Genomic DNA, 24,464 nt, shown 5'->3' on the forward strand with positions numbered 1-24,464 from the left:
GTTTTAGTGGCGTTTAAAAGTATTTCAGAGCGTTTTTGAACGTTTCAGAAGAATGCAGAGGGGTTTTGCAGACTCTCAAATGAGTTGATTTCAGGGAATATTTTAGAGGTGCTTCAAAGCATTTCAGAGTGTTTCAATGCATTTCAGGGTGTTTTTGTTAGTCGGATTAAGATGGGCTTCGCAGGCTCTGAGGTGAATTTATAGCGAGTTTTAAGGAATGATGCTTTCATTTACCTTGCAATCGTTTAAGGACAGACTTGTTAGGATCCCAAAATGGCCGCCACAATGGCCGGCTTTGGCACCTACTCACGATCTCGAGCGCACAAATCTCTTCGTTAACAAAACCAGCGCATCTGATCTTCTTATTTTAAGCTTATTACAAGTGAGCAAGAACAGAATAATAAAATGCACTGTTTTTTAAACTTGCTTCTTGAGATTTGTGCGTCTGAAGTTCTGATGCACTGTTGAAGCGGGATTACAAGACGTTTGTCCTTAACTCATTTGTCTATAAATCAGATTGAATGTTTGTTACTATAATGTGATACTCAGCAAAGCTGTAGGGTAGTGTTTCTTCTATAATTATCTCCAAGGACGCCATATAATAAATTTTATATTTACGGCGTAAAAGTCTTAGTACCACCCACTGATGCTAAACGATATAGATTTCTTATCATTTAGCATTTTGAACTGACTTATAGACAAATGAGTTAAACGATTGCCAGATGATTGAAAGCATCCTTGGTTTCAGGGAGGTTTCAGAGGTGTTTCATCTTTCGACTTTGGACAAGCCCTAAACACCCCTTAACTCTACTCGCTGCTTCTTTTCCGTAAACCAACCTTCCCTTATCTGGAGTTCTCAACTGTTTTGAGCGTAATTAAATTTCATATATAGGTTACGTTACCTTAAAGGAGGTACATACCTAAATAGATTTTAAGGCTCCAGTGTACTAATGATTGCCATTTATCCCCGCACAGGCATCATCAAATCGATTACCTTCATGACCCTGTACATGAACGCCATGTGGTGGCCCCCGAACCGGACCTTCGGTGGCTTCCTGAATCAAACCGTCTTCCTGATGCTGTCTGCCAGTACCGGGTTCAACTTTGTGATGGCTTCCCTGACGGGACCCAAGTTCCTACCACTGCAGTGGCGCCCCAAAAATCCCGAAGACGAACAATTCCTACAGTACTGTGCGACGTGCGAGGGCTTCAAGGCTCCACGGTCGCATCACTGCCGCAAGTGCGATCGCTGCGTGATCAAGATGGATCACCACTGCCCGTGGATCAACCACTGCGTCGGCTGGGGTAATCATGCGTACTTCACGTGCTTCCTTGCGTTCGCCGTCGTGGGATGCCTCCACGCAACGGTGATCCTGTGCGGATCCTTATACGCCGGGCTGCACCGCGATTGGTACGTCTACTACGGGCAGTACTCGAAGGCGACGGTGTACCTGAGTCTGTGGAGTCTAGTCCTAGGGGTGTTCAACGTAGGGCTGGCTATCGGCGTGGTCATTGCCGTGGGTATGCTGCTGTTTTTCCAGGTTCGGGCCATTGTGAACAATCGAACCGGGATCGAGGATTGGATCCTGGAGAAGGCCAGGCATCTGCGGGAGGGAACCGAGGATAACTTCCAGTATCCGTACGACTTGGGCAAGTGGAAGAATATCCGGCAGGTGGCCAGCTGGACTTGCGCTCCGATTGGAAATGGGGTCGAGTGGGCCGTTGCGGAAGGATGCGATCAGTTTACGTTGACGGTATGTGTAACTTTGAGATTACATGTGTTCTTATCTTACGAATATCTTTACGTTACAGCGTGAGCAACTACTACAGAAATCGGCGAAGCGGGCTCGGACGCGAACTTACACTATTCTTAAACCGGTCTCAGGAAGTTGGGTCCCTCTGTGGTCTCAGGGATGTCGTGTTTGCCTTAGTCCTCCTTTGACGGATGAAGCCCGCATCAAGTTGGACGTTGGAGATACAGTACGGGTTACAAGATGGCGGAAGTAAGTTTACGATACGTGATCTTTTTGAACAGGATTTCACATCTGCTCGTATGTTTTCCCTTTTTCACAGACATTGGCTCTTTGGCGAGAAGATATTCGATGAACCCGAGGAGCCCAGGAACGGCACCAAAAAAGACAAGAAGAGAAAACAACAGTCTGAACCGCTACCGGAAGCGCACAAGCCACCCCGGATACGGGGATGGTTCCCGCGGCAGTGTGCCGTCGAACTAGTCGAAGATGAAGATGAGGCTGAGCAGCAGCAGCACTTCAACGAGAAGAAGAAGCATAAATAGGTTAGAGAGGCAGAAGGCAAACAAAATTATCTTGGGTTGCTTTTGACAAAGTTTTATGTGTCATTTGACTACTATAGCTGCTTCGGTCCAACCGACAATGAAAGTTTTACGAAGAAGTATTTTCTGTGTAGGAACACAAAGCGAAGCTCGTACTAAACTGCTATTCCTTTTTTTACAGTAACGGAAATAAATGTGTAGCTATTTGTCTAAAATGATGTTTCGTTTTTCTGTTGATTTATTGAGAATTGATTGGAAATCACCCTGTCTATAATCTGGAGGACCCAGTGTTCTACATAATCATACCCATAACAATATTATTATTATACGTCGGAGCAGCCTTGGGGCTCAAAAACGGGTCTTCTCTGCTCTGACAGTCAGCCAACATGAATATCTGGGGAATAGAAGTACAATAGTATAGAACGCTAGAGGCGCTATTTTCTCATACTGCGGCTGTGACGAAGATGCTTGAACCAAAGCAGTTCTTATTTTCAAAAGCATCATTGACCGGTACCTAAAGTGTCAAATCCTTTGTTTTCATTTTAATGTAACAGAATATGAAAAATGTGTGTTCACTTACGCTTGGCCGGTGTAAGAACAATTTTCAACGATCTGGTCATATTTCATTCTCTTGCTCCGTTGACTCGTGCAAGTAGTTTGTTCTTCCGATGACAAGCCTGGATTAATGACCTTCATCTAATGGCGTAAAATAACTGGTGAAACTGCATGGTATGGAATCGGTGCAATCCTTTGGGTGATTTACAGACAACTGTCCGTTCTACCGATTTGAACAACCACTGGGAGTCCATTTTAAGACCGTGTTATTGAGATATTCGATTCCAATCTCAGGGCCTCCATTATTTTCAGATGGGTCAGTCACAAATATTTGAACAGACAGAGAATGCGCGAGTGATGACCAATTGGTCAGCGTTAAGTCAGAGTGGACTACGCGATGTTTTGGTCAGGTAAATATAAGCGAAGGAACTCGATAATTCTTAACTTTTCGACGTTTCTTTGATGCAGATGAGTCATTACATAAAAGAACTACAGTTTTTCAGAAAATAATGCGCTCGATTTGATATTCCAAGTGCATGCAGGACATTTCCTTAAAATAATTGAAAACAGATGGTCCGGTCTGACTGAACGTCGACCAATTGGCCATCTTAAGAACATGAAAAGTTATGTTTTGGCAACCAGCTAGGTTACCAGTGCAGTGCAGGTGTTGCTGCGATGAAAATGAAGAAAATTTGACACTTTGGGTACCGCATCCAAGATACACACATTAGAATAACCAGCCACAGAAATCCAATGTCGCGACTGTTCGTGTGACTAACATCTAGTTTGCCTCGCCCTTACAGCGTCAGTAGCGGTACTATAAGTGTCAAATAAATTATTATTATTTCTATTATACACACTTATAGGTGTATACAAGATGTTAGTCACATGATTTGGAGCGACACTGAAAGTCTAATATATGTCTATTCTCTGGGGCGATGTCTACAGTATACCCAAGTAATCAAAAGTTTAGTTAAGAGGATACTTTATAAGCTAAGCAGCCTGCTAGAGGTTGCTCTTCTAAGCAGCTTTATTTATTAGTAACTAGCTGTCCCGGCAAACGTTGTCTTGCCAAGCTGTGGTGGTTTGACAACTGTTGAGCTCATAACGTCACCGCACTCTAGATTGGTTTTACTTCTATCGTGTTGATTTCCTTCCCAGCTCACAAAAATCATTATTTAAGCAATTTTCTTACTTTTCTAGTTTATTTTCATAACTTTTTATACATATAAACACAGCCACCATGAATACGAATCGAACCGTGCAAGAGTCATGCTGATCGGTTCACCCGTTCGTGAATTTTGTTGCCTCAAAGGTACATCAAACTCATTTATATATATACTAGCTGTCCCGGCAAACTTTGTCTTGCCAAGCTGTGGTGGTTTGACAACTGTTGGGTTCATTGCAGCACGGCACTCTAGATCGGTTTTATTGCGATCGTGTTGATTTCCTTCCCAGCTCATGGAAAATCAGTTCTTTAACAATTTTGTTACTTTTCTAGTTGATTTTCATAACTTTTTCTACATATAAACACAGTCACCATGAATGCGAATCAAACCGTGCAAGAGTCATCCTGATCAGTTCATTCGTTCGTAAGTTTTGTTGCCTCAAAGGAACTTCAAACTCATTTTTATATATATAGATAGATTTAGAATAGAAACTTGAAAGTTTACAGAAGGAAGCTGGATATCCTTCCAAGCAGCTTCTGATAGAGCTTTCTCAAAATGAATGTCAAAACAAAAATGTACTTTTCAGGTTCACCACAGCCTCCGTTGTGTCCTTGTATATTGTGAACTGTGACCTGGCACGTTTCTTAGATGATTTGAACCGGGCAGTCAGGCGTTATAAACTGCTCTCGTACCGCTGCGCTGCTAACCTGCTAGACTTTTCAAATGATAAGGCTTACTGCGCTAGTGTACAAGTGTGCAAATTTAGCTGTCGACAGAACATTCCCAAGCAACACACATGGTTACAAAACAGTGACGGCAGCGTATGTAAGGGTTGCACAGAAGCCACTGCGACTTACTGCGCAACCTTTATATACGCTGCCGTCACTGTTTTGTAACTATGTGTGTTGCTTGCGGCATGTAAGGGTTGCGCAGTAAGTCACAGTGACTTTCGTGCATCCCTTACATACACTGCCGCGACTGTTTTGTAACCGTGTGTGTTGCTTGGGTTGGTTCAGATTTAACCCGCTCTGTACTTCAGCGCATTTGTAGTGTTGATATTAAGTATGGGGCTCTCACGTAGCGGTTCTTGGTTAGAATCCGGTGTGCAAAAATTGACTATAAATATTCTGAAACACACCAATTAATAAACTTTTAAGAACTTGAAAGCTTCAATAAAGTTCCGAATAGCATCTTAAGCAGCTTTCAAGCTGCTTAACAGGTTAAAAATGAGCCTTGCTGGAACTGATATGCGAAGTTCCAGCATGGCTCATTATTAGCCTCTTAAGCAGCCAGAAAGTTCCATTAAGGACTTTATCTGAACTTCCTAGAACTTGAAAGTGCATTTTGTCATGGGAATCTGAACCTATGGTTACTTGGGTAGTCATGGTCAAGACGAGAGGTGCATCAGCAACTCTGGAGCGCTCCAGCTTTCTGTGATGCTGTAGAGAATCGGGGAAACACTGTTCCCGTGTCACGAGACGCAATAATGGGCCTTTATCCTCTACGGCCAAGCTAGTCGAAACCTAATTGCACCCATAAAAAACGAGGAACTTATCACAATACCGAAGTCGATTGAGGCGAACAAGACTGGGCTACACGGTTTCGTTAGCGTTGCTATTGAGGAGAAAATCGAGGCTGGCCCCGACATTCATTCGATCATTTATTTAGCATTATATTACATTTATAATGGAATCGAGTCAATAGTTTCTCGCTACTACACTTGGTTTGTGGCTGCAATCTTCCATCCTCGGCCGCGTCCCACATTTGCCAGATAGTTCTGCACCTCGTACGCCTACCTTGCACGCTGCCCTCCAGGTCTTCTTGTATCATCGGGATCTCATTTTCACATCTTTTGATACCTCCTGAATGCTGGGTTTGTTATAGAGTGCATCGAGATCGTGGTTCATTGTTCGCCGCAACACACCGTTCTTCTGCACAGCACCAAAGAGCTCGAATAGTTTGAGTGCTTGCATGTTCTCCTCGAGCATAATCCAGATCTCGCGCTCGGCTAACTTTGTTGTCTAGAGTTAACCCTAATAGGATGTTGGGGACATTATGACCCAAACAGGCTCGCTGATCATACACTACGCAACCATGGTGCGCCTAGCGTAACATCTTTGGAGGGTTAATAAGGATCCGAGGTAGACGAAGTCTGCCGTCACCTCCAAACTGTCCCAGTGTATTGTAACATTTTTGCACAGACAAACAGACGTAACACTCTTCAAAACGGCTTGGCACATGCATTTAACGATCAATTCGAATTTCATTTGATTTGCGCGATCCTTCCAACAGAGGCGCTAGTGTTCGATCGCCTTGACGTTTGTCAGTGTACACGTTGCTGAATGATGCAAATGAAAATTACAGGCGCTTTGTTTAGTAGTGTAAGTGTTAGACAAACGTCAAATCGAAATCCATTATGGCCAACCGTGTCTCGCGCGGTTCTACCAACAGGTGGCAGGGTGCTCATAAAAAAGACACCGGGCAAAAGTTTTTGAGGAATTTCCTTTAAGAGTTACGTCTGTTTGTCTGTGATTTTTGCCTATGCTTACCCTGTCATTCGCGGTTTCACCTGCCATCATAAGCTTTTTTTTGACGTGTTCACTATAAGTTTTACCACTTGCATTGCAATAATATCCATGGCATCCGCAAAACAGTCAAATTGGTCGGATATCGTGAAAATCGTGCCCGGCTGTTGAGTCTGGCTTATCGTATAATACTTTGCAGGGCAATGGTGAACACCAGGCATGAGAGTACATCAGGGGTCCGGTCCCGAGCAGAAGAGAATAACAATCGCATAACAAAATGCGTTATTTTGGCAAAATAACTGAGTAATGAAATCAGTTATTTTAATGTTATTAACATATTATGTTATGTTATAAACTTGTCTGTCATAAGCGGCAAAATAAAAAATATCATAACAAAAAATGTTCCTGGAAGACTAATTTAATAACATGTTTTGTTTGTTTCAATAACAACTTAATAACCATGAATTTTAAAATATTTCAATAACAAATTTTGATCTTCAAAAGTTATTGATAACAAACCAAAAGCAACAGTTTTTGGACCACCCTTTAAATAGAGTTATCCTCATTGCGATTTAAAAAATGTGAGTCTAACTATTTTCGAGGAACTACTAATCCACCAAGTATTACAACATTCTGAGATTTTGTATGAAATTGATTCGACTATATGTAACTGGATACAAGAAATGACAAAAACGGAACATAATTGTCTAAGGGTTTATAAAATAATAAGCTGACAAGAATAATAATTAGAATAATTAGATAATATGTACGAAATGCTGTAAAGAACGTATATCTCCAATGTTGTAGTTGAAAATACATCTAAGTTTATTGCTCATTATTTCTCACTTATTAATAATTTATGTTTTATTTATTGGTTGATTGGTTTATTGATTTTTTTATTGCGATATCTTTTTTACTGTGCAATTTTTAATTTATCATGGAAAAATCTTATTTATTTATAGAAAAATACACTTTTTTGCAAATGTTAATTTATTTATTACATTTTCGGCGTTTTAATCGCTTGAAAACTAATTATTTATGGAAAATTTTAATTTATTCATTTATTTGATTATGAATCTTTTGGTACATATTTATTGATGTAGGGCTGGAAACATCTTTACCGGGAGTTTTGGAATTATATATGGAGAACAACTTTTTTTTTTATGTGTCATCAATATTTAAGCATAGCCAAGTCATCAAAATACCTCGATTTTTTTAATCAAACAAATCAGTACTTGTTTTCTCTCCCATAACAGGGAGGGTCAACTTCAAATGTATGTCGGGATCAAATGTTCAAAACTTAGTTGGGAGCAATTAAAAGAGTTTGATTTCAGCACTGGTCTAAAAAAAAGTAGAATCGTGTATAATTAAAGATCAAGAAGCGTTTCAAAGGAAAGTAAAATTTAAATTCATTTTGGAAATATTGGTTTTGAGGTTCTAGATAAATTTAATTCGAACTTTTTCGCTAATTTACTCGTTAACCAGAACCAGAAAGTGGTAGTTTATATGAAGCAAACAAATTGTATACAAATCCGACGCTCAATGCTTCCCCTCCGGGACGGCCTTGCTCAGCCACGTCAAATACGCCGGATTTCCATTCTCGATAGGCAGCGCAACCACTTCCGCCACACTATACGGATGATTTTCCCGCACAAACTGGCACAGCTCGTCAACCCGAGTGGTGCGCGTTTTAATCACCAAAAGAATCTCGTGGTGTTCGTTGATTTTGCCTTCCCACTCGTAGATCGAAACCACCCGGGGTACGATGTTCACACAAGCAGCCAACTTCCGTTCCACCAACTTTCGGGACAGCTTCAGCGCGGACTCTTCGTTCGGGGTGGTCACGTAAGCGACCGAATGCAGCCCCGGTTTGTACTTTTGCTGTGGGTTGTTCGCCATCGCCAGCTGATCTGGATGGATTTGGGGAGGTCAATTTGTAGTACACGACTCCAGGATAAAATTGTACTCTAGATATTACTTGTTTTCCTCAGGAACACAAATAATTTCGTTGAAGCACGAAAAGTTTGATTACTGCATAATTAGATAAGATTCGCAAACTGGCTACTGATCAGAGCTTGCGTGAATGCATATGTTATAAATAGCCTGAAGCAGTGAGTAAAGCACTGCGAGGCTGATCGATAGTGGGAAATTGTTTGATAATAAACCTTTTATCGTTTAAGCTAGATGGCATAGAATTAAAGTGATCATGCTTCGTAGTATGAATTGGCACAATATTTTGGCAACTTTATTTTTCAACAAATTATAAATATGTGAAAATTTACATATTTTCACCTCTTAGAGATGCATACATGTTCTCATTTTTTCGAGTAAACTGAAATTGTGTTACACTTGAATCATTTCGTTTCCCAGCCTCAGGCTATCCCTCGAAACCACTACTCAGTTACCATTCGACACAACCACGTCAAATAAGCCGGATTTCCGTTCTCTATGGGCACAACCGAAACCTCGGCCACACTGTACGGATGATTTTCCCGCACGAAGGTGCATAGTTCCTCCACCCGTGAACTACGGGTTTTGATCAGCAACAAACTCTCCTGGTGTTCAACGATGGTGCCTTCCCACTCGAAGAACGAAACCACGCCCGGAATGATGTTGATACATCCGGCCATTCGACGACCTATCAACTCACGGGCCAGCTGCATAGCGGAACCTTCGGTCGGAGTGGTAACGTAGGCGACCGAAAAGAGGCCTGGTTTATACTTCTGGATCGGAGCGAATGACATCGATTGGTTTCTGTTGGGTAAGAGATTTATCAATCATAATCAGAATATATAAATGTATACTTATGAGAAACTTACGTGCTAGTTAATTCAATGGAATAAATTGATTTGCAAGAAACAAAACAAGAGAAGCTCTCTGCTAATGTGAAGCATCAATGGCTCGAAAACCAAGGTAAATCGAAGCCAAAAATAGCTCGCATCATTAGGTTGAATACATCGCTAAGGATTGCTCGCGAGTGTCTTGTTGGTAGTGCACCTTTCCAACTAAGCCATTGCGCCACTACCGAACAACAAAGTAGATCTTTCTCTGCCGTATTTCTCACGTTTCACAATATTCGCTTTAAAATTCACGCATTTGCGCTACACACAATGCTGCAAACCCGGAAAGAGTCTATGTCGATTGAAGCATTGGCCTCCACAGGTCTCGGCCTGGGCCAATCGGTTCCATTCGCCCTGAACTTGTAGAGCCTTTGGGTCCTCCTCAACATCAAAAAGCCAACGTGTGCACAACTTTCCACGAAGCCGACCATCCATTGCTTGCAACCCGATCAGGAAGGCATAACAAAAACATAACATTATTCTATCAAAGATTGATATCTATATCAAGGTTTGTTATATTTAGATATATTTGTTGGAATCGGTACGAAAACTAGTTTGTATTATTTCAAGGTTCCAACAAAATCAGTTACAATAAATGAATATGTGATTTGATCATCATTACATCAACATTATAACAAACTCAGTAATAATTTTTGAAATGCAATGTGTAACCAATCAATTTTTTTTGGTAGTGTTTAGTGCGTCAATTAACCGCTGTATGGCGCAATTGTGTTTAGAAAATACACAATTGTTGATATCCTTTATTATATGAACTACCAAAAAAGCTCATGTCTTCATCAAATTTGTACAGAAAGCTTACGACTTTGGAAGGTGGAAAATAAATTAAGCAACTCCACCATTACATGATTGGGTAATTTTAAAAATTTCTTATCATGATCCAGATCACCTGCACAGTTCGTATGTACAGCAAAGTTGTTCATGATTCTTGAAATTCTCGAATGGTGTAAAATTTTATGCACAATTTCACTACTACGAGCTATTTGATATCCCAAGTAACATTTTTAGTTTTATCGAATTCTACAAGACTGTTATAAATCAACATCAATAAAACTCATATCAAGGCAAGATCATCTTCATTGATTCTATCAGAACCTCATGTAGAGCAGCATCCGGCTAGTTGGCCCACTCTTGAGAAGGATATGAAGGGTGCCAATGCCAACTGTAATAAAATAAGTTTGGCATTTATCACAACCTTTTTTATGCTACTCTATCTTAAAAGATGCTGTTTTCACTAGTGAGAGCATTATTAATAACACTGTGGAATTCATAAATGATTCTTGGCTTTGATAAATTCTCAATCTCATTCTCAACAAAATAGCTAAATAATCTTCCAGAGAATTGACAAATTTCGAGAGAAGTTATTTATCATATAGTGTCTCAATTTTTATGGCCACGTTGAATTTACTGTGAAAAGTGCCATAAAACATTCGAGAAACGAGTGCCCTATTCGAAATCTTTATTATTTTACATATTTTTTATTGTAATTAATAAATTTTTTTTTTTGTTGAATTGCAATTTTGCCGGAATTTAACCAAAACATTCCTGTCCTAGTTTCACTCATAACTACGAATCATGTATGTTCGGGAATACGTTAAATAACACAACATACATCGCGGCAATGCGCACTACATTACAAAATAAATCACTGAAACGATGTGCAACTAATATGGCCGAAGCAAAAACATCATTTTTACCAACATTGCTACCTTGCTTTTATAAAAGTAACTACTAATGCAAACAGTTTTGAAATCGCATTTATGAAGATATTATGCATGCGAAAAGGTTACATCAAAAGCCGATCTAAAACCGTTCAGCATTTTTTCTGCTTATATGATGTCCAAACAGCAACGACATTTTGACAGATGAAGTGCGGCTTTATTTACATTCGAATCATGTTTCGCGAAAATGAATTGCATTACGGAAGTGCTTCTACATTGCGGCAACCGCTGTGATCTATTTACAATCTTTCACCAGGTATAACCACAATTAAGCACCGTGGAGCCATCACCAACCGCATCAGATAAGCATTCGTGAGTAGCTTTCTTCTACGACAGCTCACCTAACGATTCTACGGTTGTTAAACGTTGAACTTAGTTGCCCCCGAAAAGCCCTTCAATCTGGCAGTGTTTATGTCTCGTGATATGATCTTGTTGCTTATTCAGTTTTCCAGTTTCCTTGGGCTGAAAAAGGTCTATCACAATATTGCAACTATCGATGTCACTCCAGCTTCCAAATATTATTTATTTATGGTACTACTCGTAGTGATGGGAGCAAAAAAAAACAGTGATCGCCATATTGATAAGCTGGTTGATTGTTTGGTTTAGAAATGGCATTTATACTAGCAACACACTTTTATGATACATTTTATTGTGGTATCCATAAACATTATTTACATAGGTTTATCATGCGGTTTTATGGAAGCACAGAATGTCGTTTTAAATTTAGCAATAAGATCAATTAACGATTCCCTGGGCATAGTGTATCATTGTACTTGCCTCACAATATACAAATTCATGCAATGGCAGGCAAAGAAAGCCCTTCAATTAATAACTGTGGAAGTGCTCAAAGAACACTAAGTTGAAGCGAGGCAGGCCAAGTCCCAGTGGGGACGTCGTGCCATAAAGAAGAAGAAGAAGAAGATCAATTAATGTTAGAATTTGTCGTTTAGCTACAGAAGGTTTTGAAAACTGCCGGAAGAAAAACTGTTCTACGTGACTGCTTTGCATTGTTAAATGCGATTAGTAAGCAAAATAGCATGTCTGCTGCTACAATAAAACCTTTATAAATTAGCATAAAAGCTGAATGGCTGTCATATTGTTACTTGGGATGTTAAATCTCATTATTCTGCTGTCCTAGGAAGTTCGGATCATCACTCATCAGCGAAGTTGTCGAGAAGTCCTTGGCTCTCATGTGGAAAATGTTATATGTAATTGAACCGCGGCGTTTACATTTGTTTACAGGATTTTGTACATGTCTTACAGATTGTCTGTTTATTATGGATGGCCACGGAGTACTTTCAGGGAATATTTCTAGAGATATTAAAAGTATTTCTCTTGTAGGTCTTCTAGGGACCTCACTAGATCTTCCAGAGATCTCTCCGAGAGTTTTCTCAACGTTTCCTACGTGAATTCTTACTGACGATCCTCCAGTCAAATATTCAAATATTTCTCCAAAAGTTCTTGAAGAGATTTCCCTAGAGTTCCTCTAGAAATTGTGGTTGGAGAATTCTTCAGCAACTTTCGCAAGGATTTCTTAAGAAAGGCTTCCGATGATTCCTACAAAAAAATTACTCTAAAGATTGCTACGGTGATTCCTCCAAGGAATTCCTCCTTTTTTCCAATAATTTTTAAAGGATTCCTCCAGGAATTTCTGCAAAAAAAAAATCATAAGAAAATCCTTCACGTGTTCGTCCGGGTAATCCACTAAGGAATTCTTCAACAATTCCTCCATATTTTTTTCCATGACCTCTTCTTTGAATTCTTCAAAGAACTTTGCCCCAAGGATTTGTTGAAAGATTATTTCATATACATGTTGGGATCCCAAGTAAACCACTCCTATGAACCATCATCTCTGATCATAGAACACGAAAACACTTTCCAATTCACCAATTATATCCCACCGACCAGATCATGTCGCCTTTGATCTGTCGGAGCTCTCAATTTAAACTACTAATATGAATTCAATTGTACAGTATACAGATCATTCGTGATAGGGATTTCCCGCAAGGTTTAACAACATACATTTCCTCCCTTGAGAATTTCTTCAGAGAATCCAAAAGGGAGATTCTTTAAGACATTCTTGGCTAATTACTTCAGCCTATGAAATTCCTTAAAAGATTCTCCATCAGGGAAAATCCATTAGAAATTCTGAAGGATTTCAGTAATTAATTAAGTTCTAGTTTTAAAGTTAAACTTTCCAATTCAATTCCAATTTCTTTGAAATTTCCTGGTATGTGGTTACATAGTCTCTGTTGTGAATATCAGTACAATTAACTACAGCTTTTTTCCGCATAGATAATCTGTGTATGCATATCTGCCGATCGAAATAGTTATGTACTACCAACTGAAGTGTAGTCGTTTTGTTAGAGGTATTGAAATATTTAGTTCAAAAGCGGAACGAAGTGTTTTGATATTCCTTCGGATTTCCTGAACGCTCTGTGTTCGAAAACAAATTACTTCAAGTATTTATCGAAAGGTTTCTTTACAAATTTTATCGACAATTACACCAATGACTCATTATGGAAATGGTTTTTTCTATCCTACTTTAAATTAGGAACAGTTTCGTGTGACGTCCATTCGCGTAGGTACAGCGATGTGGGCTCCAGTTACGAAGTAGTGAACTCTGGCTCTAGTGCACGACAATCGCACACGACATTGAAGCTGAAGGACTAAATGGGCTGTAGCAACGTGCATGGTGACATCATAACTGGATATGATGACGTCATACTTTTCCTCTCCGGTAAGTTGGATCAGCGAATCTATTTATAGAGGAGCTACCAATAGGTAGGGTAATTTTCCAATTGTTGCACGGCTGAAAGCTCGAATATTGTTGCACACTCCATGTTATTCTTATGAGGTGTGCAACAATTGGCGAATTTTTAGCCGTACAACAATTGGAAAATTACCCTATGAAGAACCATTTCAGCTTTGTCGCCCCTCACTTCAAGTGTTGCGATGGGCTCACTGGTAAAAACGACGAGCTCCTGTTCTAGGTTCGAATCCCTGGGTTTTATGTATACTATGTGGAGAAGTTTTTTTTGATACCAGTAACTTTTTACTAAAAATAAAATGTCACTCTAAAAATTGATAACCCAAAAATGAGTGATTTTTTACACTACTTAATTTTTACCCAATATATTCATAACTGCTTTATAACAACATGTGATATATTTTGATTTTCCTTTCTTGATTTTTTATATCTCATTTTGTTATAAGCTTGTTATAGTTGTATCAAGACCTGTTATGTTTATGTTATGGCTAGAGCAATTTTAGTTATAATTTTTGTTACTTTAACACCTAACCAGCGAGTTTTATAACTCATTCTGTTATGAAAAATCTTTGAAATAAATAACTTAATCGGTTATAATTTTGTTATGCCTTTCTGATCGGGAATGAGGCATTGCTACTGAGAGGAGCTAGAGTACATCGCACCTTCAAGGTTAGCTGCGTGCCCGAAACGATGTAGATACTGTCGGAAGCAACCATGGCCCGAAAAGACCTGTGTCTGGTAGAATGTCACTTCCCCATGGCGCCTATTAAGGTGAAACTGGAAGCATTTCCTCATTTTTTGGTTTTTGATTTTTGATTAAATAACGAAGCAATATTTTCAAAATCGGTTCTCGTGCACATGTAGAGTATGGATCAAGGTATCTTCTGATTTTTTTTGTAGTGGAAAATGTTTTTCGTTTTTGCAGAAACCATTTTTGAACAAAATTTCACGAAAAAATGGTTTCTGCAAAAATGGAAAACATTTTCCACCTCAAAAAAAATTCAGGAGATACCTTGATCCATACTCTACATGTGCACGAGAACCGATTTTGAAAATATTGCTTCGTTATTTAATAAAAAATAAAAAACCGAAAAAATGAGAAAATGCTTCCAGTTTCGCCTTAATCAAACTATCTACCCTCGGAATCAACCTATGGGTCCACCTTCCTTTGGTGGAACTGTCCCACGCGCGCTGCCATTTGACCATAGAGGCCATCCTGGCAGTCCTGCGTATGCCTCTTGTGCCGCGCATTTGGAAGCACTCCATGTCCTCCCTGATAAGGGTGCCTATAGGCACCATACTAGTGATGACGAAGAGCGCGTCGTGTGACACGGTACGGTACGCACTCGCAACCCTCAGGCACATCAACGTGTAAGTACTTTCCAGTTTACCACGGTAACTTTCGGTACTTAGTGCAGTGCCCCTCGGTGGGTCGTCATATCTTAGTATGGACGTAGCGACACTAGCCAGAAGCTTGCGCTTGCTGGCATCTGCCGCAGAGCTATTGGACATAATCTGGGACAGTGCCACTAGAGCTGTGGAGGCTGTTTTACAGGTGTAATCAAAGTGGTTACCGAAGGTAAGCTTATCGCCCAAGTGTTTGACGGAGCGCTCCGAAGTGATAGTGCAATCGCCTACACTGATCACCGCTTGCTGCTCCGATTTTCGGTTGTTCACAACCACCACCTTATTTTTGTGGTGAGCTAGTTCCAGATTTCTGGATCTCATCCACGCCTCCACAACTTCGAGTGGGTGGTAGACAATCTCGACTCCTACCGGGAACTTTTACCTCAACACCTACATGGCATTCCATAAAACCGAACCCAGGATGGAACCTTGCGGGACTCCTGAGGTTATGTGAAAGCACTTCCGACCCACATCTGTGTCGTGAACTAGTACTCGATTCTGGAAGTAACTTCCGAGAATCTTGTGCCCGGGTATCTCCAGACGCAGGAGCGCATCCCATGTACACCCTCGTTGTGTCTCAGCATTCTATTGAGGATGATCATTTCGAGTACACCTCGTCCTTTTTTTACGTCCATGCTTGGCGAGCTGACAAAAATTTTTACCGCCAAGACAATGAGCAAACTCAACATTTTTATATTTTTTAAAACATCTCCGTGATTGGTAGAAGTGTACAAAAATATAAAAATGTCTATTTTGATTATTATTTTGGCAGTAGAATTTAATTTCGTAAAGCTAATAGTGGACGTAAAATAAGGTTTAGGTGTACCTTCTCCGCCTTGTCGATCAGGCATATTGGTCTACACTGAGTGAAATAAAAATAGCACCACCCTGTGTTTTCACTATATTTTTTGAATTTCCATATCAGTTTTGATATCTTCGATTTAGAATGATAGTATACTCTATTCCACAACTGTACAGCTGATTACGGTCATATTATTGTGAATCGTTTACATTTTAGTTGAACAATTCATGAAAAAAAAAAATAAGCGAAATAAAAATAGCACCACTTTAACTTTTGATCAACGTTTATTTATATTTCAACAAAAAACAAGTTCAAATACATTTTTAGATCGTAGTAATGAGCATACGAGCCATTGTTTCGAGTTACTTCAACAAGCCATGATTTCATGGACAAAATCAATTTTTCCAGCGTACCCTACTGTAAGCATCCACGAATACGACGTTTCAGCATGTTATCGTTGTCGAATTGTATGCCGTTCTCATGAACGCGACGAGCAGGAATAGACCAAAGGTTTTCTATGGGATTCAGATCCAGAGAACAAGCGGGCCACTCGAGAACTTCTATGCTTTCGTTAGAAAACCAGGGCTTAGTCAGTCTTATAGTTGTGAATCGCGGCATTATCCTGTTGGAAGACGAAATCTGGGCCCATCAAACACTCGTCGTGTTCAATAAAGCTTATTTTCAGCAATTCAATATGATCATCTGACTTCATCCTCGTTGAGATCCACGCCAATGCACAGTGGTCCACGAACCAGATTTACGAGGAAAGATGCATGCAGCGCCTTCAAATGATTTTTTTTAGACAAATATGGCCTTCTACAAAGTTATCCCTAATAATAAGGCCCTCTTTTCAATATACATGAACATTAGGGTGGTCCATATTTTCAAAGAAATTGGTTACCAAACTTTTTTATTAGCATGAATAACTGTATACATTCTACGGAAAAGTTGTAGATCTATCAATTTCGAGCAAGTTTGTTGAAGACACTTTTTATATAGCTTTAAAATAGACCGATCTAGAGGTATTTTTCTGAATAAGCTTAGAGTGGTTCAAGAGAATTGGATTTCTGGCGTTAACTTTTTCAGTTTCGATTTTTCATCAAAGTCGCCCAAGAAACACTTGTAGAGCATTTGAAGACGCGTCGTTTCGTGCGCTGAGATGATCGTTATCTCTTTTGGTTCAAAAGTTATAGGCATTTTTCTTAAAAAATCATAGTTTTTTTAAAAAGGTGTTATGACGGGCTGGGGCAAACATAAAAAACATCTTTTGCCCGCATTCTAAATAAGAAATGATGTCATAAAACATATCAAAAAATAGAGGGGTGTTATTTTAGTAACTCAATTGAAAAATACTTTAAAAGTGCATATTTTTTTTCTAGAAAATCATCAATATCTTTTGAACGGAATGACGTAGCAACATTCTCGGTGCACAAAAATGCGCGTTTTTGGAAGCTCTAAAAGTGGTTCTTAGGCAACTTTGACGAGAAATTTGAAACAAAAAAGATAAAGCAATAAAACGATTTGTTCTAGCGTCACCCTATGAAAACTATGGGAAAATGCTCCAAATTTGGTCAAAACAGTTTAAACCCTTTATCTTTTTTGTTTCAAATTTCTCATCAAAGTTGTCTAAGGATCACTTTTGGAACTTTATAAAACGCACATTTTCGTGCGCTAAGAATGTTGCTACGTCATTCCGTTCAAAAGATATTGATGGTTTTCTAGAAAAAAATAGGCACTTTTCAAGTATTTTTCACTTGAATTGCAAAAAAAACACCCCTCTAATTTTTTGATATGTTTTATAACAACATTTCTTCTTTTGAATGCGGGCAAAAGATATTTTTTATGTTTGCCCCAACCCGTCATAACACCTTTTTAAAAAAACTATGATTTTTTAAGAAAAATGCCTATAACTTTTGAACCAAAAGAGATAACGATCATCTCAGCGCACGAAACGACGCGTCTTCAAATGCTCTATAAGTGTTTCTTGGGCGACTTTGATGAAAAATCGAAACTGAAAAAGTTAACACCAGAAAACCAATTTTCTTGAACCACCCTAAGCTTATTCAGAAAAATACCTCTAGATCGGTCAATTTTAAAGCCACACAAAAAGTGTCTTCAGCAAACTTGCTCAAAATTGATAGATCTACAACTTTCCCATAAAATGTATACAGTTATTCATGCAAATAAAAAAGTTTGGTTACCAATTTCTTTGAAAATATGGACCACCCTAATTTCCATGTATATTGAAAAGAGGGCCTCATTTTTAGGAACAACTTTGTAGAAGAACATATTTGTCTAAAAAAAAACATTTGAAGGCGCTGCATGCATCTTTCCTCGTAAATCTGGTTCGTGGACCATTGTGCAATTAAAGCTTTTCCCTAAATGTGAAAGCTCCCCAAACCATCAGTGTACCACCACCAATGTTCCGGTTCATCTTAACATCCGGATCTTTTCGTAGATCATGCCAGTAGTCTTGCCAACCATCTGGGCCATCAAAGTTAAACTTTTTTTCGTCCGAAAATAGCAGATTTTTCCATTCGTCCGTCCAGGAAACATACTGTTCAGCAAAATTGAACTGATTCACCTTATGTCGCTCTGTCAAGTTGGGCTTGCCAAGCCTTTTGTGCTACCTCAGGTTCTTGTTGCTTGACAGGATTTGTTGCACACGTCGTATTGTCACCGGAAATTGCAGTTCGGTACGAATTTGGAATGCTGCTTTTTTCTTGTTCACTGTCTCTCTTTAAACTCTTCGCTTATCTTTCTCCGGGAGCTTACTTTTCGTTCCTCGTTTGTCTGTGTGATGAACATTTTGTAAATGTTTCAAGAACCTTACGACTACGGTATGAGATCGGAAGATTTTACGACCGATTTCTCCGGAAAAGAGGCATGCGTCATGGTATGTACCTTTCTTCGAAGGTAAGATGATGCGCCTGACTCATTGCTACTCGAATACTGGGAAACAAAGGGTTCTTCCGTTACTTTTTGAATAACCGCCACCCGATAGGAACTGTCTGAAACTGACTCAAAGCCAATATAAAAATCTGCCAAAATTTTTACAGGTTGTTTTCATTAAATGGTGGTGCTCATTTTTTCATGAATTTTTCGGCCTAAATGTAAATGATCCACAATAATTTGATCGTAATCAACGGTAAAGTTGCGAAATAGACTTGACTGTTCGTCCAAGGTTAGCATGGAATACGAAGGCTATCGCTGCCGTTAAAAAGATGATTTGGGCGAATTATGTGTGCTCAATGAGAAAAATGGCTCAGAAAGGCGAAATTAGTGACTCAACGGCACAGAAGATCGAAAAGAAAAATTAGTGTGGCCTTGGGCAGCATCCATTTATGACGTAACCCTAAAATTGACATTTTTTGACCCCTCTCCCCTCACCGTAACGCTTTTTTGTATGAAAAACCTAAGTCGTAACACTCGGCCGTTCTTCCCCCTAGAGCGTTATGCAATTTGTGGACGGCGCCTTGATGATCCTTCGATCGTAGAAAAAAATCCCACCAATGGCATCCGGGAGCCATGTCATTTCGTCATATCTGAATTCAACCACATGCAGCTCATTTTAGAAGATCAACCAGAGAATAAGGTATGTGAAAAACTTGTGCGGCTAGACCAGCTCTACAAGAAAGTCACGGAAAAATCGATCTTTTTCGAATATCTATATTATCCATATCTATCTATATCTATCTATATCTATCTATCTATCTATATATATAAAAATGAGTTTGAAGTCCCTTTGAGGCAACAAAACTCAAGAACGGGTGGACCGATCAGCATGACTCATGCATGGTTCGATTCGTATTCATGGCGGCTGTGTTTATATGTACAAAAACTTACGGAATTAAACTGAAAAAGTAAGAAAATTGATAAAGTACTGATTTTCCATGAGCTGGGAAGAAAATCAACACGATCGAAATCAAACCAATCTAGAGTGCGGTGCTCAACAGTTGTCAAACCACCACAAGACGGCAAGACAAAGTTTTCCGGGACAGCTAGTCTATATATATAAAAATGAGTTTGAAATCCCTTTGAGGCAACAAAACTCACGAACGACTGAACCGATCAGGATGACCCTGGCATCGTTTGATTCGTATTCATGGCGGCTGTGTTTATAAATAGTAAAAGTTGTGAAAATCATCTTAAAAGTAAGAAAATTGACGAAAACCTGTTTTTTCATGAACTGGGAAGAAAATCAACACGATCTCAATAAAACCGATCAAGAGTGCCGTGCTGCAATGAACCCAACAGCTGTCAAACCACCACAGCCTGGCAAGACAAAGTTTGCCGAGACAGCTAGTATATATATATAAATGAGTTCGAAGTGCCTTTGAGGCACCAAAACTCAAGAACGGGTGAACCGATCAGCATGATTCTTGCACGGTTTGATTCGTATTCATGGTGGCTGTGTTTATATGTAATAAACATTACGAAAATCAACTAGAAAAGTAATTAAATTGATAAAGTACTGATGTTTCATAAACTGGGACGGAAATCAACACGATCAAAATGAAACCAATCTAGAGTGCGGTGCTATTTTGAGCTCAACAGTTGTCAAATCACCACAAGACGGCAAGACAAAGTTTGCCGGGACAGCTAGTCTATATATTAAAATGAGTTTTAAGTCCCTTTGAGGCAACAAAACTCAAGAACGGATGAACCGATCAGCTTTACTCTTGCACGGTTCGGTTCGTATTCGTGTTGGCTGTGTTTATATGTCCAAAAAGTTACGAAAAACAACTAGAAAAGTAGGAAAATTGATAAAGTACTGATTTTCGTGAGCTGGGAAGGAAATCAACACGATTGAAATGAGACCAATCATGAGTGCGCTGACGTTATGGCCTCAAGAGTTGTCAAACCACCACAGCTTGGCAAGACAAAGTTTGTCGGGACAGCTAGTTTAAGATAAATGTCACGGACTACCTTTTAAAAATGTCAATGATATTCACGGTGAATACCAATTTGCATTTTTCGAATAGTCCGTGAGATTTACCTTAAATATTCAATGAAGAGTGGGTTTTCCGCGACTTGTAGAACAGGTCTAGCCGCATAGGTTTTTCATATACCATATTCTCAGGTTGAGATACTATCGATCCCGTACCAAATTCCAGATTTAATAGCTATATTGAATTTCTTTTGCGTGTTAATGTCTAAACCATTAGGTAATGTGAAAATAAAATCAAACTCAAAAGATTTGATTTTTGACTGTGACACTCTAGAGGTGACTGAAAAACCACTTTTCGACATTTGTGCGTCGACTCATCACGAGTAGGTTGGCGCTTGTCATTGTGCAAGTGCCAAACTAAGAAAATCGATTTTTTTATTCGCATTCTACTGTGACATGAGTTATAGCTTACGTGCTAGCAAAGAAAACCAATTTATTGTATTTATAAGTAAAACTGGAACGTTATGTGTACGATGGTGCAAACATTATCTAGCATACGGTAATAAAATGTGCATGCTTACTAGCGCAGCCCAGGGTCAGAATTTCGATTCTGAGCTATGAGATTTCGCTAGTGCCATCTAATAAGTAGTACGCAGGTCCCAAGAATTTTTTTGGCCTATCTCGATGCGTGGAAAATTCAGGCAAGGAATCGCTCAAGAAATAAGAAAGCGTCGCTTTATTCCGGATCCTAGTAGAGTAAACAGGTATAATATGCCCCCCCTAAGCAGAAATGACAATATAGGGTCTGGGACCATTTGGGCAGGAGCACCTATTTTGGGCACTTGCTGCTATAACTCAACCAATTTCAAACCAATTGATTTGACATTTTGTACATGACTAGACACTGTGCGTATCTTACCGTATTCCAAAAATCAAGTCAATTGGTTGAAAATTTACTGAGGTTCAGCAGCAAGAGCCCAAAATAGGTGCTCCTGCCCAAATGGTCCCAGACCCTATCTAAAACTGGCGCCTTATTCCATCTATTGTTCACTGCAAATCGTTGTTACTAAAGTTAGTGAAGTGTTGCATGCGAACTTTGTCGTTGGAGAGGTGGCTATGGAAGCTTTGAAACGTTTTTCGAAAACGTTCCAAAATTTGCCTTTTCAAAACAAACGGGGCAATACGCCCCGTCAAAAGAAAAACGTCCAGCCCCGTGATAAAACTGTCCCAGGGGATAATTCCACCACATGCTTATCCTAGGAGGGTCTTTCAACAAGTGTTTAACTGCAAAAAAGTTGCAAAGTAACACAAGCGAACAGAACTAGCTTCGTTTACAATGAAGTCAGCTCACAAGAGGTAAAATATTACGCAAAAAGCCTCGATTTCAGACTTTTTGATATTTTTATTGCTTTTCTGTACCAAACCACTAACGGACCTGCTTGATGGCAATAATTCTTCAATATATGAGATTTATCTGAGATCACGCATGCGAAAAGCGCTTGAATCGCTAGAAAATTAAGAGGGGCGTTTTGCCCCGGTGGGGCGCATTATACCCTTTTACCCTACGGAGCTGAAACGAAACGTCAAATCAAATGGGGCATGCTGTGTTGGCCATTCCGGGTACAGAAAAATAATGCACTGAACGAAAATTACTTGAACGATTCTTTTTGAAGTGCATTCCTCGCATAAGCACTTACTGTACTTAAAAATCAGCTGAGAAATTGCAGTGGGCCGGTGGGCGTAAAGTGGATGGCAGCGTCTAATAGGAGACTGGACTGTACTTTGAGTTGCGCCACCTCAAAATATCAATATTATTGACACGAATTCGGAGATTGCACTTTTTATGTGATTTGAGTCTGGAAAAGCATATGATTTACTATTTTTATCAATTTTCAAGAAATAAGCGATGCCCATATGCACAAGTCTCACACGACAAAAAAGGTGAAAGATAAGATCAAACTCACTTTTTAAATGCATCATTTAATCATATATTTACATATCCTAATTCAAACCACACATGCACAAAATTAACACACATTTAATAATATCTATCAACCTCGAGAATCCGTTCGCCTCGTTCCTTTCACGCCCTACTTCTTCGCACCCTCCGCCGACACGGTCTTGCTCAGCCAGTCCAAATACGGTGGGTTCCCATTCTCGATCGGCACCGTAATCACCTCGGCCACACTGTACGGATGGTTTTCCCGCACAAACTTGCTCAGTTCGTCCACCCGCGACGTGCGCGTCTTGATCATCAGCAGAATTTCCTGATCCTCGTTCATTTTGCCCTCCCACTGGTAGATAGACGTCAGACCGGGTATGATGTTCACACAGGCGGCCAGCTTGTGCTCGATCAGCTTCCGTGCCAACTCCTTGGCCGAGTTGGCATTCGGGGTGGTCACGTACGCAATCGAGTGCGTTCCCGGTTGGTATTTTTCTGCTGCTGAATCGGAAGACATGCTGCTGGCGGAGTTCGGTGGTCTGCAAGTGAGAATTGGCAATGATCTGATGAAGGTTGTTAGCAAAGGGGCGCGATGGGCGCCGGCGACATTGGACGCCATCCTGGCGAGATACATTACTTGGCGATGCACTGTTGTTCCGCTCGTCGATAGAAGTGATTGTGTAAGCTATAAATGGATATGATGGAGAATGATGGCGAATGCGTTTTTGTTTTCGGGCGGCTGTAAGTAGAACACGTCAGGTTCAAAGGTCGAACACAACTCACCTCTCTCCGCCAATGACACTGGAATCACCGTGTTCGCTGATAGCAGTAGCTGCAATAAAGGTGCCTTCCAGACCTATTGAGGCAGAGAACAACAAAAACAAAACCGTGCGAATTGTTGTTGCCGGCAAAATCATCGGAGTTCACTGCTTGATGGTAGTCAGTGTCGCTGTATGTCGTTGAATGCAATGCAATGCGATAGAAGCGGTAGAAAATGGAGAGAATGCTTTTTGGCTATGGTGGATGGAATGAACGAGGGTGCACGTGCGCGCTTACAGTTTGAATTCATTTGCCGCCAGTACTAAAAGCAGAGCAGATAAAGAAGTGAGGATTGAAACGATATTTTGAAGTGAACGCACGGATGTAGCAAATGTTTTAGAACGTAGAGTTTGAAGTAACCGTTGAAAACTAATAACTAAAGGTTCATGAAGTAGGCCGAGATCTAGTTGGTTAGTTATTATTAATTGCATTGCAATGCTTAATTAAACAAAAAAAAAAAATGATGCCATATTAAAAATTGTTAAGCCAGGAGGGACTAACTGAGATTTTATTCTTTTAGACAGCATCTAGAGACGATTACTCATTGCTCTGATTGTACATTGGAAACTTTTTTTTTATGCCATGGGGGGCAACAAGAGGGAGTTTTGTGCATAAACTAAGTCGATGCCAAGGTCGATGCTTAGGAAACTAAGTTTGCGAGAGCGGGTCTTGATCTTGGGCATTTAACAAAGAACCAAGGGGTTTCCAGGAT

At 39.8% G+C, this 24,464-nt stretch overlaps 3 protein-coding genes and 1 non-coding gene across 6 annotated transcripts; 1 reads left to right on the forward strand and 3 right to left on the reverse strand.

Annotated features, from left to right (window-relative positions):
- Positions 1–975: 975 nt before the first annotated feature.
- LOC109409472 (palmitoyltransferase ZDHHC6) lies at positions 976–2,511 on the forward strand (the record flags this gene model as incomplete). Its single annotated transcript, XM_062845138.1, is given in 3 exon segments — positions 976–1,754; positions 1,813–2,003; positions 2,074–2,511. Coding segments are annotated over 3 exon segments (1,193 nt in total), but the record flags the coding sequence as incomplete, so codon positions are not given.
- Positions 2,512–8,081: 5,570 nt separating this feature from the next.
- LOC109409536 (protein CutA homolog) lies at positions 8,082–8,441 on the reverse strand. The gene has a single exon (XM_029880370.2). The coding sequence runs from the start codon at positions 8,439–8,441 to the stop codon at positions 8,082–8,084; it is 360 nt and encodes a 119-aa protein (XP_029736230.2).
- Positions 8,442–8,752: 311 nt separating this feature from the next.
- On the reverse strand, positions 8,753–9,558 carry LOC115271023 (uncharacterized). The gene is made up of 2 exons (XR_009996371.1): positions 9,362–9,558; positions 8,753–9,296 (listed from the first exon to the last, which is right to left on the reverse strand). It is a non-coding gene; the product is annotated as an uncharacterized LOC115271023 (transcript).
- Positions 9,559–22,951: 13,393 nt separating this feature from the next.
- LOC109409473 (divalent-cation tolerance protein CutA) lies at positions 22,952–24,120 on the reverse strand. 3 transcript variants are annotated; one of them, XM_062846146.1, is made up of 3 exons: positions 23,717–24,120; positions 23,571–23,618; positions 22,952–23,496 (listed from the first exon to the last, which is right to left on the reverse strand). In XM_062846146.1, exons 1-3 carry the CDS (start codon positions 23,848–23,850, stop codon positions 23,082–23,084), a joined length of 597 nt encoding a protein of 198 aa, XP_062702130.1. In that variant the 5' UTR covers positions 23,851–24,120; the 3' UTR covers positions 22,952–23,081. The 3 variants fall into 3 exon arrangements, with proteins under 3 accessions (XP_062702130.1, XP_062702133.1, XP_062702139.1); XM_062846149.1 differs by having other exon boundaries at positions 22,952–23,472; positions 23,717–23,979; XM_062846155.1 differs by lacking the exon at positions 23,571–23,618 and having other exon boundaries at positions 22,952–23,472; positions 23,717–23,978.
- Positions 24,121–24,464: the final 344 nt, after the last annotated feature.

The sequence above is a fragment of the Aedes albopictus genome, chromosome 1 (assembly GCF_035046485.1).
Source record: "Aedes albopictus strain Foshan chromosome 1, AalbF5, whole genome shotgun sequence".
Classification (NCBI taxonomy): domain Eukaryota; kingdom Metazoa; phylum Arthropoda; class Insecta; order Diptera; family Culicidae; genus Aedes; species Aedes albopictus.